This window comes from Rhinichthys klamathensis, unplaced genomic scaffold, assembly GCF_029890125.1.
Source record: "Rhinichthys klamathensis goyatoka isolate OS25496 unplaced genomic scaffold, OSU_Roscu_1.1 h1tg000248l_1, whole genome shotgun sequence".
In the NCBI taxonomy this organism is placed as follows: domain Eukaryota; kingdom Metazoa; phylum Chordata; class Actinopteri; order Cypriniformes; family Leuciscidae; genus Rhinichthys; species Rhinichthys klamathensis.
Window position 1 is genome coordinate 1037943 of NW_026606770.1, and position 19917 is coordinate 1057859.

The following is a 19917-nucleotide window of genomic DNA, read 5'->3' on the forward strand; positions in this document are numbered from 1 at the left end:
CTCCAAGTGATTTCTGTTGACTGATTTGAGCTGACATTATAGTCTTTTTAGAACTGCTTTACAGCATAAATTTAAGTGTTCTCATATTTGAAGTTTGCATTGATTCTGTTATATGTATCGTATAAAGCACTAAAATAAAGGTGACTTGACTTCATGTGTTTCAGAGGACACATTTGGCCTTGAAGGCTTGCTGTGAAGGCTATGTTGTCTTGTAGACCGCTTAAGTAATACAGTAAATACATATTAGTATACAAATAATTAACATTTATCAATTGATAATTCTGTTACATCAATTCCACTTACTTATTGACAAAAAGTTGTTCTTTTCAATGGCAAACATGCATTTGAAGACATTAAGAGTTAATGAATTAACATACAGTTTTTTGGTGAATAGGCCAATTATCCTTGATTCCCTTACAGTGCATGTGCATCATTTAGTCACCTAACAAGATGTCAACACCATGAGCACTATAGGACAAGTCAAATGGTTTCGCCCTCTCAGCAAACTCTCTCTTGATCATGTCATTAAAATGAAGGTAGTAAATGTATAACAGTTCAGTGAGCAGTTTGGCTGCATGTGTGCATAATAGTACAGACTCAACACTACTGACAGGACTCTGCCAAATTCCTTTCCACCCAACCCGACCCATCCTCCACCTCCCTTATCCACAAACACCATCATAATTGCAACATGCTCATCTCTAGGCTGTCATGCTTCCACACATTCCAGTAAAAGAGTCTAAAAAACAAGATAAATTATCTCCAGAAACAAGAAATACAACTTTCTGTGAAAACACTACCTTCTTTGTCCATTGTTTGTTTCAGCACAGTATATCACTAATCCCTTTCTATTTTTCGGCAAAGAAAGTATAGCCTAGTTTTAGAAAATGACACTATCAATGTCCTGAAATGTTATAAGAAATAAAATGGCGTAAATAGTCAAAGTTCAAATAACGGTGCTTTACACAGAAACTATTCATTTTTTCTTTTCTTCTTTTCTTTTCTTTTCTTTTCTTTTCTTTTCTTTTCTTTTCTTTTCTTTTCTTTTCTTAACCTTAGAAAGAGGTGCTCTATCTTCATAAATTATGATAATCATCATCAGAAGGCCAGACTAAATATTATATGAGCTCATTAATTTCAATTCATTTTATATTAGATCTGCCAATTTTGCAGCTTTATTATAAATGAATAAATGATGAATAAATAAACAATAAACAAACAAACAAAAATAAATAGATAAATTCATATATTAATATAAATTTGTGTGATTTTGTCATTATGGCCACATACAGTATGTGAAATGGTCACAGGCACAAAGGCTGAGAAGTGCCAAAGAAAAACTTAAAGGGGTCATTTAATGCCATTTTGTACAAGCTAATATGATTCTTTAGAGTCTAAATTAAAAGTTTGTAATATACTTTAATTAAAAATTCTCATTAGTATTGTAAGAACAGCACGCCGTTTCAGTGCATATGACTTTAAATGATAATGAGCTTTGCTGACTCTGCCTCTCTGTTCTGTGCGTACACCATTTGTAACACAATAACCATAACGCGTTGTTCATTATAAACGTGGGATTATGAATTATATTGAGAACGTCGTACATAGAAAACATGCCGTAATGTACCCTGAGTCTAAACCTTAGACTCATTCATCGTGAAGCGTGCAAGCAATTTGCAAAGATATAAATATTAATATAAAGTTTAATAAAACGTTACACATACTTCAGTTGTTCTAGAGGTTCAGCAGGAACACAAATATCTGGTACCGATCCTTTATTCAGGAGCAGCTTCTTAGCAAATCCAGCTTTATACTGACCCTCGTTTATAAAGCAGTCTGGTGAGAAATGATTCGCGCAAACATGAGAGCATTGACGTTGCTCGTGGGGAATATTCCCTTCGAAAACAAACTCAGCCACTGCGTCTTCAGCGGTTCGGATTTAGGAACATTAAAATGACTGCTGTGTTCGTTATTACACCCAAGAACAGAACACCACAATCGCTTAGACGCCATTCTGCTCATAGACAGTGCTCCAGCATATCAACAATGACCGCGCCGGTCCGCGCAGACTATGATTGACAGCTCTCACGAGCGAGGGCGGGTCTGTGTTGAAACCCGGCTGTCAATCAACAATCGTGGGAGGGGCTTCCGAGCGTGTGACGTCACACGGTCGAACGGCTCGATTTGAGGCAGGGGAAAACATATAAGGAGATTAAAACAAAAACACTGGATTTTTATCATTATATGATGGTTGTGTACAGGCACTGCCAACACACATTTCAGTACAATCAACTTTAAAAGGTGCATGTACCATTATATGACCCCTTTAATGGAGCTTTTCCACTGCATGGTACGGTACGGTACGGCTCGCTTCGGCTCGCTTTAAATGGTACCTGGTCTGTTGAGGTTCCAAGCGTACCGTACCGGTACTAAAATGTGACGTCAAAACACTGCAGATCACTGATTGGTCAGACAGAATCGTCACTACCAGCGTCATTGTATTTGCGACACGAGACACTAACCCGCTAGATTTAAATAGCCAGCAGTAGACAACAGCCAACGCTGTAGCACCTGTTTTTAAAGTATTTGCTTGAAAAAAGAAGATGAAAACTTCAAAAAAAGAAATGGCTGAATCGTGGTCAGTGGACGAGGTGCAGACGTTCCTCTCGTTGGTTGCCGAGGAGTTGCGCAACTATAACGATCAGTCCCACCCACTTTGAAGAGGTACTAACTGCAGTGGAAAAGCAACCGAGCTAAAGCGAACCGAGCCGTGCCGTACCGAGTCGAGTCGTACCACGCAGTGGAAAAGCGAAGCGAGCCGAACCGTTCCGCGCCGAGTCGAACCGTACCGAGCCGAACCGTGCCGTACCAGCAGTGGAAAAGCGCCATAAGAGTCGGCTAGTGGTACCCTCCATGGCCAAACAAAAATACAACAACTAACCACCTCAACAACACTAAAAAAATCATAAAAAACATACTTGACCTCCAACACATGGTTGTGCAAATTTTGGGACAGCTGTTTTTTTTTTTTTTGTGGCTATTATTTGGTATTTTAATAAAATAATTTAGGTTTTTATTGAAATTAATTGACATGTAGTTCAACAGACTGGTTGTGCGATTTAAATTATTGGAAGAAGTCTAGAAGGTGCGACCCGGGAATACTTACTAGGCTACTTTATAAGTAAATTTTATGGCCTAATAATTTATCTCACTTACCTTATAGTTTGTTCAACAAAAACATGGGATTTAAGTCTCATGTTTTAAATTGCACCATATTGAAAGCATGTAATAGTATAATTATTTGAACACTTTCTGTGTTTTGTGATGTTTTTGTAGCTCTCATGAGTCTCTCTGAGTCATTTTTTTTCAGTCTGAGTCACTCTCTTATCAGTGTTTCAAGAGTTTGTTTGAAGGGAAGCATGTATCCTGTCCTTTTGTTGTTCTCCTTTTCTACTTGTTTTACACCCCGTCCCCCCGATTTCCTTAAAGACTTTGCATACTTCCATACTCTGCAAAAGACTTAATGCATCCCAGTATCAGACAGTGCAAATCAGAAGCCAGTGACATACAGAACAAACCACAAAACATGAAAGGTAATAATTTAAAATTAATAAATCACGCCCCACGTGAAAAGGCGTGCACATGTGAGTAGTTTCAAGCTGGGATTGCTTTTTTATTATCTTTTTTTTTAATGGACTTAACCGGTGATTAAATGCAAAACCTAAAAAAGGTTTCTTTTATTTGCTGAATGTGTAAATGATGACTGTCTGTATAATCACCTCCTACACTCCACCCAAAAAGATGGAGATTAATTGTGTCATGCATTAATCATGTCTGGAAACTCTATAACAGGTGAAAGGCTACTCTGTTACAGTATAACTTCCCTCTCTCTCTCTCTCTCTCTCTTTCTCTCTCTGTCACTCTCTCCTACACACACAAACTCAGAGGGAGTTTTAAGGGGCAGTTTGGGGTGGAGTTTAAGCCTCCCAGCCAGAGCTTCCCAAGCTAAGGAAGTCAGAGACAAAGCGTAGTTTGACCTGTTTAGTGTACTCAGACTCCCATTCAGCCCTATTGATACATCAAGTGAGAAGCTGAGGCAATGCCACACCCATAATAAAGACTTCAATGACACGAGAGTCGTACCGCGCCCAGAGGACTTTATCCGAGCTCGTCTGTGAGATACACTCAGTGTGGTGGAGTCCAGAGAAATTCAACTACTGCAGATCACATACACACACAGCAGGATGTATGAGCGCGCGCTGTTCTCGGTCTGGCTGCTTACTTTGGTAAGTTACATTTTGTTGTGTAGAAAGTTAATGTCGTCAGTTGTTGTTTTTTGCTTTGTAGGCTACTTTTTATTTTTTAGGTCATATAACTGTAACGTTAGGCTATTGTGGGCCTACCAGAATTCTTACCGTATCCTTGCTGATTTACCTTGGTAACCATAGTTTCCGTCAAAATGCTAGTTAGTTGTTATTAGCCTGCCCTACTACACTAAACAAATATTTTCTTAAACAAATCTAAACGCTATTAAAATGAAATAGAAGAAAATAGAAGAAAAAAATTATAAGAGGATACTTGTTTCTAAATATGTTTGGATAAACGTCAATATTTTAATAGTTTTATAAGTAAAATAAACAGAAAATGTATCCTTAAAACAATTAAAACATTTTGACGACAAGTATCTTGTTGCAAGGATAGCCTACAGTTTCTGATCATTATAATTTTTATTCTCAAATAAATGTATATTTAGTTTTAAGCATGTTTAGAAATGTTTACTTTATTTTACTTTCTCCTGATATTAGAATATTTCTTTCATTATAATTTCATTTTTGTTCATAACAGTTGTGGTTACCATGTGATCACGTTTTATTGTAGTCAATAACTGTAGTGCTATGGTAATTTGGTTGAAACATTACCCAGATAGCAGACCAACACTGAATCAACATTGAATGCATTAACCAAAATGAGGAGCATGAATGTGAATAAAGTGTTGAATGAGGAAACAGATGGATTGACATAGCCTATGTCTAAGTTCCCCCAGTGGGGGAAGCTGACCAAAAATCTACATTGATTCAATGTTTGTCTTTTTTAACACTGAAAATCATTGAAATATCAACATTGATCCAATATTATTTAGCATTGAATTTTCAACCTCAACCAAAAGATGATTCTGATGGAATTTCAACATGGAATCAATGTCACCTATCTGGGTACCATGGTTTATAAAAAAAAAAAAAAAAAAAAAATCTCCAGTGATAATAAAACATTATGAATAGATACTTTTTCCTACTTTCCCCCCAAACTACTTAGAAAATTATAAATAGTAAATTTATAAATAAATAAATAATAACGTTCTCACTAGTATAGCATAATGAAGTACTCACTAATTAGTTATGTGCTGTTGAATAGTCTGATTGATTTTTTCCCCCCTTCACCAAATGGTTGGGATAATTGGTCTACTTGGTATCACCCATAAATTCAAATATTTACATTTAATTAATTTGCTTTGAAGACTCAGTAGTGATATTGTAAATGTCGTCATTCATGCATTCATTCATTCATTCATTCATTCATTCATTCATTCATTCATTCATTCATTCATTCATTCATTCATTCATTCATTCATTCATTCATTCATTCATTCATTCATTCATTTCAATTCACTGACCACTAATGTTGATTAATGAGAAAGGTGATTATTATAAGATTATCTAATGTTTCTCATTTATATAACAGAAACAATGTCCGTGGTGGGTCATTTTTGTTAATGATGATTCGACTTAATCCCAAATGCAAGTTTTCAAGAGAGTGATTTCTTCAAAATTGTTATATACATTCAACTACATTTTTATTTCCTGCATGTTTTAATGACATTTGTATTGCCCTTTTTGTTCGGCATCAGTAAATATCACATGAATACACAGTCACAGTAAACACTTCAGCACTCTACTAAAGCAACATTTTCAAGTCTGTAGATCTACAGGTTCCTCTGGACAATTAGGCTGGTTTCAAGATAAGATAAAGCTGATATCTGACCGAAACCCATCACATTACACCATGAAATGAGACAGAATGCCATTGAGCAGCATGTAGAGTACTTGACAACTGCTGTCGATGTTGTTTCCTTAAAGCTGGTTTTGTTCTTATGTTCTTATTATATTTGTATTAGTCACATGTCATTCTTGATAATGCCATTGATTGTTTCGGTTTATCACTGCTTGTTTGCCACACATGTAATGCCTTTATATTATGCAGCTGTTTAGAACAAGTAACATATAATCAGAGGTGGTAATTCATATAATGTGGTGGACAAAGAGTGTAAAACAAGAAAATAAGACACTGATTAAGAACGTTTTTTTTTTTTTGCAGTGTAAACCAATCACTCCAATACAGAATAGTATGCAGTATACTATTACAACAATGAGTATATAATGTTTGAAATATTTGTAAAATGCAATCTAGTTCCTTCGTTTGATCTTAAGTTTAATTTACAATTAAACATATAGCTGCAAGCAGCAATTATCGGGGCCAAGCGCAAGAAGACGATTAGACATGCCAACATGGCTGGGAGTGTCAGACCAACTGCAGCAAGGAACAATTAAAGACATTTTAATATGATTTAAGGCAAAATAGCTGAATATTCATATATACAGTAACTAAAAATATGATTTAATGGATTATAACTTTCAACCAATATTTGGCATTGCAGAGATAAAGCCTGAATAGTCTTTTTAATTATTTTAATTTAAATATATATTTTTATTATTATTATTAATTATGAATAATAATATATTTGCTGCTGCGTTATATATGAAAAACGTGTTTTGTCTATCAACACGTAATCCATAACTTTTAGTCGGCACAGTCTGGAGATGTTACGATTCGATTTTGGTGAAAATCGGACAAACGGTCTAGGAGGAGTTTGAAAAAGTAGGTATTGAATGAAAATCAAGATGGCGGACAGGAAGTTCGGCCAAATACGGCAAACGTGGTATCTATGTTCTCGGCGTTACTGAAGGAATCTATTAAAGGAATACTCCACTTTTTTTGGAAATAGCCTCATTTTACAACTCCCCCAGAGTTAAACTGTTGAGTTTTACCGTTTTTGAATCCATTCAGCCGATCTCCGGTTCTGGCGATACCACTTTTAGCATAGCTTAGCATACATCATTGAAGTGGACAAGACCATTAGCATTTCTAAAAAATAAAATGACCAAAGAGTTTCTATATTTTTCCTATTTAAAACTTGACTCTTCTGTAGTTACATCGTGCACTAAGACCGACGGAAAATGAAAAGTTGCGATTTTCTAGGCTGATATGGCTAGGAACTATACTCTCATTCCTGCGTAATAATCAAGAAACTTCACTGCCGTACCATGAGAGCAGCAGGCGTAATGATATGACGCAGCGCCTGAAAATAGGCCACCTTCCGTCAAAACAACGGAACTATTTTCAGGCGCTGCGTCATATCATTACGCCTGCTGCTCTCATGGTACGGCAGTGAAGTTTCTTGATTATTACGCAGGAATGAGAGTATAGTTCCTAGCCATATCAGCCTAGAAAATCGCAACTTTTCATTTTCCGTCGGTCTTAGTGCACGATGTAACTACAGAAGAGTCAAGTTTTAAATAGGAAAAATATAGAAACTCTTTGGTCATTTTTTTTTTAGAAATGCTAATGGTCTTGTCCACTTCAATGATGTATGCTAAGCTATGCTAAAAGTGGTACCGCCAGAACCAGAGATCGGCTGAATGGATTCAAAAACGGTAAAACTCAACAGTTTAACTCTGGGGGAATTGTAAAATGAGCCTATTTCAGAAAAAAGTGGAGTATCCCTTTAAGACCAGTGTCATTACAATAGGCAGATTCATTATTCATTGTTATAACATTTGACCAAAAGGTGGCGCTGTCTCGAAATCTTTTGAGTACCTTCAGGGCATGGTGCTGATGGCACATACTGAGTTTCATAATGTTACAGCAATGCATTCGTTAAGTATAGCATTTTATATCACAATACTGCATTGAAGTCAATGGCAATTTCATGTTTTTTCTATTATAGCCCCAACAAGAGGCACAATACTACTATTTTTTTATGTGTCCTCATAGTGAGCCCATACATGTGTGTGTCAAATTTGGTGAAACTATCTCATTTCGTTTTGGCGTTACAGACATTTATATGTAGGTATTTCAAAAAATTCAAAATGGCGGATACATTTACATGACGGTAAATGACGTCATAGGGTGCAAACGAATCGTCTTGAGCCAAGGAATATTTTGCTACTAGCCCTTATGGTTCAAAAGTTATAAGCATAAACATGAGTGAAACTTTGGACAGTTGATGGCTAGAGGGATTCTGATTTATTAGAACTGGAAGTCATGTTTTAAGCTTGATACTTGCCTTTTACTTTTGCTCAATCGTACTGTGGAATGTGATGCTTCCCTTTATGCTCACTCTCACTCAATTTCAATTCTTCCCTCAGGTGCTGTTTCAGAGCGCTGAGTCTTGTGAGTTGAGGCCTGTGCTTGCTCAGGTTCCTAAGAGACTGCCCGCCGGTTATGTCATCTCTGAGGGCACGGAAGCATGTACGTTTTGTGGTTTTACTAATCCTTTTGTCCGAATGACATGAATTGACCTCGTCTGACTTTCTACAGATTAAGCTTTTCCTTCAGCTGATGTGGTTAATTAAGCTACATAACATAACAGTAGCAAAGTTAATTGGTTAGTTATTGGCAAAAGAATTGCTCTCAATTTGCTCCCAAAAATGAAATTTCTGTCATTATTCACTCACCCTCATGTAATCCCAAACCGGTGGGACTTTCTTTGTGACCTTCAAATGGACAGAAAGCAGCATTAAAGTATTGCAAGAGTCACATGAAAATGAAAGGTCTATTGTTTCTATTTCGTTATTTTTGGTTTTAGTTTAAGTAAGTTTAGTACTTGTTTTATTGCAGTTGCTTTCAACGAATATTTATTTTATTGTATTTTAGCTTTATTTAAATTAACAAATTTTTTTTTAGTTTTAGTTAACAGTAATGGTGACAATTTTATGGCGCAACCTTTTTGAAGCTTGAAAACTTCAGTGCCCACTCATAGGAAGACACATGCCCACAACAATAGATTCAAACTACTTATGGTTTTGGAAAGACATAAGGCCTAGCTGTGGTTACCTGATGTTACTATTATTTTCTTTCACAGTGACCCTCAAAGGCTGTGCGGTCAAGCCCGTGGCCTTTACTTCCAGCGACCCTGACTTCGCTGTAAATACAGATGGGACCATTATCACAGTTCGTGGTTTGGTGATTACAACAAAACGGTTTTCTGTACTGGTGCAGGATGAGAGCGGCTTGGATTGGAGGGTAGACATTATCTTGTCCTGTAAAGATGAGGTAAAACTACGGTCTGTATTTCTTAACCATAAACCGTATGATCTGGATCAGTAGCATAAGTAATGTTTCTCTACATGTCCTGGCTTCAGGCATCTCAGAAGTCCAGCAGCGTGGCTCACAAGCGCATTAAGAGAAGATGGAGACCTTTGCCTTTCTCTCTTATTGAGAATGACAGCCCTCCATTCCCAAAGGACCTGGAGATGGTGAGACATTAGCTACATCTCTACTTAAGTCATTATATAACTCCCTTCCGGTTCCATCCTCCCTTCCTCGATCTCAATTTGACCTTTTTTATACTTCTTGTTTTTTTTGCTTACTGTACATTGCTGTGTGTCTCTTCACAGATTGCATCTGATTCCTCTGTAAATTACACAGTGTATTATCAGATCAGTGGACAGGGTGTTACGACAGATCCTGTGGGCCTATTCCTGCTCGACAGGACAAATGGCATGCTGAAGGTGACCAGGGCCGTTGACCGTGAGCAGTACCCACAATTCAACGTGAGGCTCTATATTCCAGGCCTTATACAGAGAATGGTGCAGGAGCTAATGTTTTGGAGTATGATTACATCATCAGTACAACTGAATAAGTCTGCTTCTCTCGTCCCTCTTGTTGTAGTTTATAGCTCGTGTGTATGACGTACGTGGCAAAGAAGTTGATGCATTTCTGCCCATCACTGTGAATGTGGAGGATAAGAATGACAACACCCCTGAGTTTATTGGAGGTCGCTTTTTCTCTGTACAAGAACGGTGCAGGGCAGGTAAAGAGGCATTTTCACCTATCAAGTCCAGACCATACAGTATATCACACCAAAATCAAAAGATCAAAATAAGAATTCATATTTTAGAAATCATGTAAAGCCTGTTTTTAGGCCCATTATATTTTTTACATTATTTTTATAACAATTTGCATCAAAAAAAGATGATTTTTCTTATATTCTTATTATTATATATTCTCATAAACACTCTATAGTACATTATACATCATGGTAGTATTTGTTTTGCTACTTTTAATATACACTTTACTACTTTAAAAGTAAAGTATATATTAAAGATGGTGAAAAATACTAATTTACTACCACTTTAAAAAAAATGTGTACTTCAAAATTATTTTGATAAAAGTAATTTTAGTACTTTAGTTCAACTTTTTTTTTTTTAAGTTAAACTGTTTCATCTAAAATGTATATTTTATTTTAACTAATGAAAACAATTTTCACAAAATATATAAACGTATAATATATATTTTTTTATAATCACTCATTTATTTCTTATTCATTTTTTAATGATATTTTGGGGTGAAATATGACCCAGACATTTCTTGACAGGCTTTTGTGAGATTTTTGTGAGATAACTTTTATGCTAACTGAGAAATGCAGTAAAATATACTGAACCAACCCTGATTTTTTTTTAGCATGTTTAAGTATATTTGTATTCTGTTTTTCAGGTACTCCTATAGGACAAGTGAATGCCACAGATAAAGATCTGGCAAACACCACACACACCTTGATCAAGTTTACTCTGCTCAATGCTACTGACATGTTCTCCATTGAACCTTTTACTGGAAAATTGACTGCTAAAACCAACACTTTAGACAGAGAGGTATTTTTCTATCCTTTAATAGATCCATGTGTTAGTGTGTTATAGGGCTGGTGTTGCATCTACAATGTCTTTCTGTGTTGCATTTTCAGATGTATTCAGTCAGGGAATAATGTACTGTAAATAGTAACGTTTTTTGTTCCTCCCACTCAGGCTCAGGACAAAGTCTATGTTAACATAGAGATCAGAGATATGGGCGGCAATCCTACTGGGCTCTTCAACACAGGAATAATTGTGATTACTCTCACAGATGTTAATGATAACCCTCCTACCTTTAAAGAGAAGTTGGTATGACCCTTTTATTGTCTATATAGTAATACAAGAAAACAAGTTAACTACTAAACGAATCAGAACAAGAATATCAATGTAAAGCTAACATTGGTATTTTCATACTTATCATCTACAACTGGAAGGCTGTATGTCGTAAACTGTGGTATCTAATGTTTAAAGAATCAATCAAATTGGGTTTTTTTAAACAGTACAAAGCCAACGTCAAGGAGAACCAAGAAAATGTGCTAGTTACTAGGATCCCAGTGGAAGACAAGGATTTGGTGAACACACCCAACTGGAAGGCCCTCTTTGAGGTCACCAAAGGAAACGAGAGTGGACAATTCAGGATGGAGACGGACCCCAAAACCAACGAGGGGCTTCTGTATGTCATAAAGGTGAAATAATTAAAATATTAGTCTGTAGAGAAAGTTACCAGCATCTGAAAATAACATTTTTGACAAGAAATAAGCCCCATATGTCCTTGATTAATCAGTTTTTGGCAGAATTTGCACTTTGCTAAGTTCATGTTGGGATAGTTTCTGCTGAGGGTCATAGTCATTATCTTGAGAGCTCTTGTTCACTCTCTGACAGGGTTGTGTTGGTTTTATTTATAGCACCTCTGCAGGGTTAGCTCACCATTTTAGGGCTGTGTGTGAAAATGCTTGTCTGTTGGATATGCATGTGCAGTCCAACCACACCCTGTTATACAAAGTACATCCACCAGACAGGCAAACACAAGTTCTGCTCTTCAAGGCAGAGCTTTTGACAGCTCTTCACAGTAGTGATGCTATTGAGAACAAGAGAGTTTTGAGAATTTTGTGTAGAGTATGTTCTCAATGTTCTCATTCCCCTTATGCTCCCCTTTCAGGGATTGGATTTTGAAAAAACTCCAGTGGTGAAGCTGGAAATAACTGCCCGTAATGCAGTTCCACTGGTTGGGACTGATGCCGCCTGGCTCTCTGTGCCATTAGAGCTTAGTGTGGGAGATGAAGATGAAGGACCAGAGTTCAACCCTGGCATTCTAAATCTTAAAGTCAAGGAGAACGTTCCCAATGGAACCGTCATTGGAACCTATAAAGCTCTGGACCCAGAGACCAAGAACAGCAATGGAATAAAGTGGGTTTTGTTTTTAGCTAACAAAATAATTATCTTTAAAGCACCACCATACGCATTCAAGTGGTCTTTGATCTTCTGTTCTGTTGCGCTCTGACTAGCAAGAACATGCCTAATGTAAATGCTCCCAAAGACATGAATTTGAAAACCACCTTAATAGCTGGGGTTCAGTCACGTGATTATGATGACGCGCGAAATTCAGATGGAGGGCAGGGAGTGAAGAGCGCAATGGACGAGATGGAGGAAAGTCCGTACTGAACTACTTTACACGCTATGACAAGAGAAAGATATAAACAAAAAATCAAACCTATGTTGGACGTGATCCTTACGTTATGAAGAGGAGCGATTTTTCAACTGAATTGAAAGATTTTCCTGCCATCGAGGCGGTAGATATCATTAACTACCTCGTCTTACAGACATACTTTGCCTTTACAAAGTTCGGAAACGTTACACAAACATAGCCACTTAAGTTGTATTAACTCACCTTTGACAAAGTGATCACTGCACACACGCGCATTTTCCCATTCGGCTCCTCCCGACCGCAGACGTAGGTTTGCAAGCCGTTTTTCCGGAGTTTTTCGGTCAATGTCTTGCATTTTCGCCCCTTATGAACAACAGCTTTTGGTACAAGATAAAAACTCCTCGTGGTTTGGTCGATTTAAGTAACCATAAATGACGCAAAACATAGGCATTTTGAGTTTGTTATAGTGCTTTCTAAATACAGCAAATCACTTCCTGCCCTCCATTTGCATTTCGCGCCATGGCAACGCAGCGGCGTGACGTCATATGAAAACAAGCTATTATAGGTTATAAAAACTGTATGCCACATTTTGAATGTACTTTCTCACTTTTCTATTCTATCTATGTGTAAGGTACTATAAGGTGACTGACCCAGGTAACTGGATCACTGTGGTGGAGAGCACTGGAGAACTGAAAACAGCCAAGACTATAGACCGAGAATCACCATTGGTCCACCAGGACATGTACAACATAACCATCAGAGCAGTGGATGAGAGTGAGTACGGACAGTCACATGAATCAAGCTTAAGCCATTAACTTAATAATCTGTGGACATTCAGCACTACACACACCTATGCAGAACTGAAATCTTTGTGTATTTGTGTGTACACTCTGTACCCTTTTGTTCTATGAACAGGAGTGTGTGTTTTCTCTGACTGTTAATGAAAGACCATTTGGTTGGGTGTGGTTGGGTAGAAATAGCTCAAGGCTTCTGAGAAGTCTTCGTCAGGGTTTTGGCTTGTGATGTAACATTTCTTTCTGATGATGATCAGCATGTACTACCTGATAGTACATGTTCTAAACACTGAATGATGTTGAATGAGATTCCAGGAAGAGCTGGTGTACATTCGTCTCTCTTGAACTCTTATGTGTCATTTATCACTGGACATTATCAGGTTGCTTTTCTGTAGGTTGCTAATGGCGTTCTTGCTGCTTGATGACCTAATTTTATTGGTGGGCTGTGAAACTGGTCACAGCTTTGTAGAAACTGATGTACGTTATACGTACATTGGTATTTATGTACGTATAACCTGTTAAAAAAGGGGGATTTTGTCACATTGTCACACTTTAAAAATGTAGAGCTAGTCATAATTGTGAGATGTGAAGCCATAATTGTAAGAAAGTCGCTATTTTGAAATATAAACTTGCAGTTATTATAAGATTCAAAGTTGCAATTTTGAGATGAAGTTGTCAGTTACAAGAAATAAGACTGCAATTGTGAGATATAAAGTCACAATTAAGAGAAATTTGCAATTGAGATACATTTGTCGTTATTATGAGAAATAAGGTCATAGGTATGGTAAGTTGCATTTGTGAGATGTGTGAAGCCATAATTGTAAGTCGCAATTCTGAGAAATAAAAGTCGCAATTACCTTATTTTTCATTAAGATGACATTTTCTCCGAATTTTTCACGTCTTTAAACTAGACAAATAATCAAGTCTGCTATGGTGTGTGTCTTTACAGCATGGGCAACTAGTTAAATTCTGACAATGTGTCCCTAAATTCACATGGGACTCACTGGAATCTCTTTTTCCTCAGGTAAGAAGGCAGGAAAGGGGATGGTTATAATCCTGATCGAAGACGAGAATGACAACATGCCTGTGATTCCGAGTACTGACCTGGTCATCTGTAGTAAGGGTGATGCGCTGAGCTCAGTTCTGGTTGAAGCTGTGGACCTCGACAAGCCACCGTTCTCCACTCCCTTCATTTTCGAATTTGGAGCAGAGCATGATGGGAAGTGGAAACTGAAGGATAGAACAGGTAAGGATAGACAGTAGTGATGTTTCTTGAGGCTGGGGGTTACAGATTTAGAATTTGATTTATCAGCATTTTCTTTGTTATTATTTCTCAATATTGCTAGAACTTGACAAACAAAGGCTGATAAACTGAAAGCGTTAATGCTGCAGAGTGATGATCACAGACATCATGTCCTCCTCTGATTTAGATTCCTCCGTGGTGCTGGAACAGGCAGTGCCCTTGCCAAACGGTGTCTACTCTGTCCCACTCTTGGTGAAGGATCTGCAGGGAGTCGGGAAAGAGCAGACCATGAATGTGCGAGTGTGCTCCTGTGAGAGGGAGGAAAATGGAGTGGGGATATGTGGGGCTCGAAGTGCGTCTACCTCTTTGGGCAGTTTGGGCATCCTTGCCTTAGTGCTCTCTAGCCTGCTGTTGCTACTGTTATGTGAGTGCCCCCTTCTGGCTATGACCACCATATATTACATACATTTATTTGATATATTGCATACATTTACATCAACTTACACTACCGTTCAAAAGTTTGGGGTCGGTACGATTTTAAATACTTTTAAAAGAATTCTCTTCTGCTAACCATGGCTGCGCTTATTTGATTAAAAATACAACAAAAATCAGTTATAGTATTACATATTATTCCAGTGTAAATCAGCTGTTTTCTGTGTGAATATATAGTAAAGTGTAATTTATTCCTGTGATCAAAGCTGAATTTTCAGCATCACCAGTGTCAGTGTCTTCAATGTCAAATGATCCTTCACAAATCAGTATAATATGAGGATTTGATGCTCAAGAAACATTATTATTATCAATGTTGAAACAGTTGTTGGTCTGTCAGTTGTACAGTTTTTTTTAGTTTTTTTTTAGGATTCTTTGATGAATAGGAAGTTCAAAAGAACAGCATTTGTTTGAAATATAATCTTTTGTAACATTATAAATGTCTTTACTGTCCTTGATAAATAAAAGTATTGATTTCTTTCCTCCAAAAAATAAAAATAAAATTCTCACTGACCCCAAACTTTTGAACGGTAGTGTATATTTATAAATAGACAAAATTTTTAGGTAAGAGTTTTGTAATGTTTTTTGAAAGAAGGGCTCATTTAAGGCTGCTTTTATCAAAAATACAGTAACAATTATTTTTAAATATGATTTATTCCTGTGATTGCAAAGCTGAATTTTCAGCATCATTACTCCAGTCTTCAGTGTCACGTGATCCTTCAGAAGTCATTCTAATATGCCGATATGCTGCTCAAAATACATTTATTATTAATATCAATGCTGAAAACAGTTGTGATAGTTAAAATCTTTGTGGAAACGGTGATACATTTTTTTCAGGATTCTTTAATGAATAAAATACCACCAAACACTTGTGTGTGTGTGTGTATATATATATATTATTATATTTTATAGGCTAAAATAAAAACAATTATCAGAATTGTAATGCATGGATCTGACTCTCTTTATCTCACTGCCCTCTGTTTTTCTTTTCGTATCAGGTCTGTTAGTTCTCTTCATATGCAGTACTAAGAGAGACAAGCTGTACATCAATGATGATACTGGAACAGGAGGAATGCTGCTGAAATCCAACACTGAGGCTCCTGGTGAAGAAGTGGTAAGAAAAACACCTCCTTTTAAATGGTTTAATTAATCAGAGAAACCACAAAGAGACTTTAACCATGTTTGTGTGAATGCTTTTCTCTCTTTAGAAGGAGGGAGCTCTGATGATAATTCCTGGGACAGATGCAATGGACGGGTCACTCCAGAATGGCGCCATGGTCAGTAAAAACGTGAATTCAGCTGCAGGACATATCGGGCAGCAGTTTTTCCAGGGAGGCGGCGTGTACAACACCACCACTCAAGATTTTGGGACAGAAAAGTACTACACATCCGGACGCTATGATAACAACCTGTATGGCAATGCCGGAAATTTCCAGAAATTCTCAAATACGAGTGCTCTCGACTCATGGAATACGAATGGCCACTACTTGGACAGAGTGAGCTAAACTTACATGACATTTTTAATCAAGTTAACAATAATATATGAAGAAATTTTCACCAACACCTGTACATATGTTTAATACAAATCTAACTTAGTAATTATTAGGGCTACCCCTGACTAAAGATTTCAGGAAGAATGTTATAAGTAAACACTCTGCTAACATTGTTCTACATTACAGATAAATACTAAACCATATTACTGAGCCTTTAAAACATAAATTAAGATCTAGTGCATGCATAAAGTTTGCCGCGATGATTATGAATGTGTTAAAAAAATATCAGAAAGGAGAATCTCTAAACATTTTTATAATGTATCAGTAAACTAGTGTTTGAGTCCGGGTTGCCTGCAAAGATGAAGTTGACGATGCTGAATGCAGTAGAGTGGATGCACCTTTAGATAGAAATGGACATTAAGTTAAAGGGTTAGTTCACCCAAAAATGACAATTATCCCATAATTTACTCACCCTCATGCCATCCTTGGTGTATATGACTTTCTTCTTTCAGCCAAACACAATCTGAGTTATATAAAAAAAATATCCTGGCTCTTCCAAGCTATAATGGGAGTGAATGGTATGATTACAGTTTATAAAGTTATAAATATGGATATTTTTCTTCTTTGAGCTTCAAAATCTCAGTTACCATTCACTCCCATTTGAAAGCTTGGAAGAGCCAGAATGTTTTTTTAATATAAGAAGAAAGTCATATACAACTAGGATGGCTTGAGGGTGAGTAAATTATGGGATGATTTTTTGTCATTTTTGGGTGAACTGTCCCTTTAAGCATCATGCAGTAAGCTCCGTACTAATTTCTTCTACACTCCACACGAACACTTGGATATAATGCACCTTATATTGTATATAACGTGAGAGCGAGCGGCCACTTAAAGTGGCTAACATTACGCTACTACTTGGATGTTTCAAATGATAAGCCACGTTTGAAGTCAATGCATGATAGGCAAATGTTTGGATTTCCTTCCCAACATAATTACCACATAGACCAGCCATGTTAACAATCTGTCCGTCATGGACTATATGACTTCACCAATTCCTGTGGAGTTTATTTTTTTCTGCAGCCAACCGACTATTTAAAATTTGGTCGACTAAAGCCTTGTTTATTCTCGACGCGTCCGCAAGAGCGCGAAGGTGCGCGCGGCTAAAATGACGTAATTGCGGTATGGGCGGTCGTGCGCGTTGGGTGCGCAAGACCCCATTTCGCCTGGCGGTGTGCACGGCACTTTTTGTAACATTGCGCGCGGCGCCGCATCCGAAGATGAACGACTTCGAGCCGAATCTGGCCGAACTGGTACGTCTGTACCAGCATGTTTATGATCCTTCTATACACAGAGACATTTGCATTGATGGGCGACCATAAAAGCCTCTCATTTTGTGAATAGGAGCACATTTGGATTAAGCACCCAGTTTGCACTTGTCTAAAGTAACTGCTTATATTTACAAAATAAGCCTACAATAGCAGAAGTAAGCCCTGCTGATGAAATTAAGGTTTAAACACTCTTCAATAAGGCTTCAGTTGTTTAACTAGTTTACATGCAGTGAAAGTAATAAACCTACTGCATTTATTACTCTTTTTATATGAATCAGCAATTAATAAACTACTAATAAACGGCAAACTACTTCTTCACTGCTGATTCCTGGTGGTTTAGAAGAGAATTACTCCGAGTCCTGTCGTTTCACAGAATAGCACAACGGCGAGCGCGTCAAGTATAAACGCCTCGTCCGTTTGGAGAGATGCGCGCGCAGTCAGCGGAGACTCGCGCTTGTGCGGACGCGTCGAGTATAAACAAGGCTAAGCCTCTTCTCGTCGACTAACATTTGATCGATTATTATGGGGGCAGCCCTAGTAATATAATCTGACTAGCAAAGTAATGTTATTACACATTCATTAACATTGTAAAGTCATATTTTACACTTTCATGCACCATTGAAGACGTTTTCATGTGACCTAATTTTGACCCTTGTTTTGTGACAGAAACTGTCTTACTTTGGAGGGGAGGAGGAGGGGAGGTACGCGGACGACCTTCTGAAGACTTATGGTAATGAGGGGGCGGGCTCTCCTGCGGGCTCTGTAGGATGTTGTAGCAACTTGGGTGAACCGGAACCACTGGACTTTTTGAACACTCTCGGCCCCAAATTCAGACCACTGGCTGACGTCTGCTACACGACAAATAAAAGCGTAAAGTAAAACAAGAGGTGACTGAGACGAGAGAGCGCCGTATGCTGTTTGCTAGGGGCCGTCGAAGCAGACTGCAAAAAATCATGGTCTTAAACTGTATTTTTATCTTATTTCCCAGTAAAATATGTAAACATCCTAAAAACAAGATGAATTTTACGTGAGAAACAACATTTTCTGAATATGAGTATGAAAAAAATGTGTGTTTGACTCCATACGATATATTCTCTAAAAAAAGTCTATTTTTTGAGAATTTTGCTACTCAAGTACATTTGTTTTGAGTATGTTTAGTTATTTTTTACTGGAAAAAAATACTGATTTAGAAAATTACCATCGCAGTGCATGTATTTCTGCTGGATTAATCAAGTGTGTGTGTGTGTGTCTGTTAAGTTTTTGTGTGTGTGAATGATGCAAATAAGCTTTTCTGTAATTGTTTGCTACATTTTGCTCTGCTTTGCAATCCTCTTCCTCACAGATCTGAGGAGGGACAGTTTAAATATTAGTATACAGAAGATACATTATTTTCTGCCCGATCAATTGCAATTCTCAGCCGCGTGAAGTATTATCTGAGTCTATATTTACAAGACCATGATGAAGTGTGCTCATAAACATTTTTTGGGCAACGTGTGGAATTTCACGCGCTCTTCAGCCCCAAAAGCACTGACACCTGACATCAACTCTGGACGCTAAACTCCTCCTTAGGCCATAATGTATTACTGGAGTTTTTGTGTTATTTTTTACATCCTGCTTAGGCAATTATTTTGAATTTCAAAGAAAAGAAACCAAATATGTTGGATGTAAGTCACTTTATACTTTGAATGAAGATGTAGGTTAAAGAATTGGTAAAAAAAAAAAAAAAAAAAAACTACACTTAGAAGTACCTTTTTTTTTAGCTCTTTGATATTTCAGTTTTGTTATGACAGCACAAGTTTTTCTTTGTATTTGTGGTAAACAACATATATATTTAGAGGGTTGTTCTGATTGTAGATTTATTAAAGGGATGTTCTTTGTAAATATTTGAATAAAATTCATTACAGACATTTTATTATTGTCTAATGCTGTCTTTACGCTGCTAAGGCGGCACAGAAACTTCA

The 19917-nt window shown here is 37.3% G+C and overlaps 1 protein-coding gene across 2 annotated transcripts; it reads left to right on the forward strand.

Moving 5' to 3' along the window:
- The first annotated feature begins 3972 nt into the window (after positions 1-3972).
- On the forward strand, positions 3973-18895 carry dsc2l (desmocollin 2 like). Of its 2 annotated transcripts, none has more exons than XM_056266460.1 (16): positions 3973-4286; positions 8484-8586; positions 9200-9390; positions 9480-9593; positions 9735-9890; positions 10009-10150; positions 10834-10988; positions 11139-11273; positions 11465-11650; positions 12124-12371; positions 13241-13383; positions 14428-14649; positions 14834-15070; positions 16134-16249; positions 16344-16631; positions 18623-18895. In XM_056266460.1, the coding sequence occupies exons 1-16, from the start codon at positions 4245-4247 to the stop codon at positions 18833-18835; spliced, it is 2691 nt and encodes an 896-aa protein (XP_056122435.1). In that variant the 5' UTR covers positions 3973-4244; the 3' UTR covers positions 18836-18895. The 2 variants fall into 2 exon arrangements, with proteins under 2 accessions (XP_056122435.1, XP_056122436.1); XM_056266461.1 differs by having other exon boundaries at positions 3974-4286; positions 9489-9593.
- The last annotated feature ends 1022 nt before the right edge of the window (positions 18896-19917 follow it).

What these genes read in the sequence shown, in the direction of transcription:
- dsc2l (XM_056266460.1), top strand. Translation starts at nt 4,245, where the DNA reads ATGTATGAGCGCGCGCTGTTCTCGGTCTGGCTGCTTACTTTG. An exon ending in CTCTGAGGGCACGGAAGCAT is followed by an intron (nt 8,587 to 9,199) that starts GTACGTTTTGTG and finishes TTTCTTTCACAG; the next exon opens with TGACCCTCAAAGGCTGTGCG. An exon ending in GAAACTGAAGGATAGAACAG is followed by an intron (nt 14,650 to 14,833) that starts GTAAGGATAGAC and finishes CCTCTGATTTAG; the next exon opens with ATTCCTCCGTGGTGCTGGAA.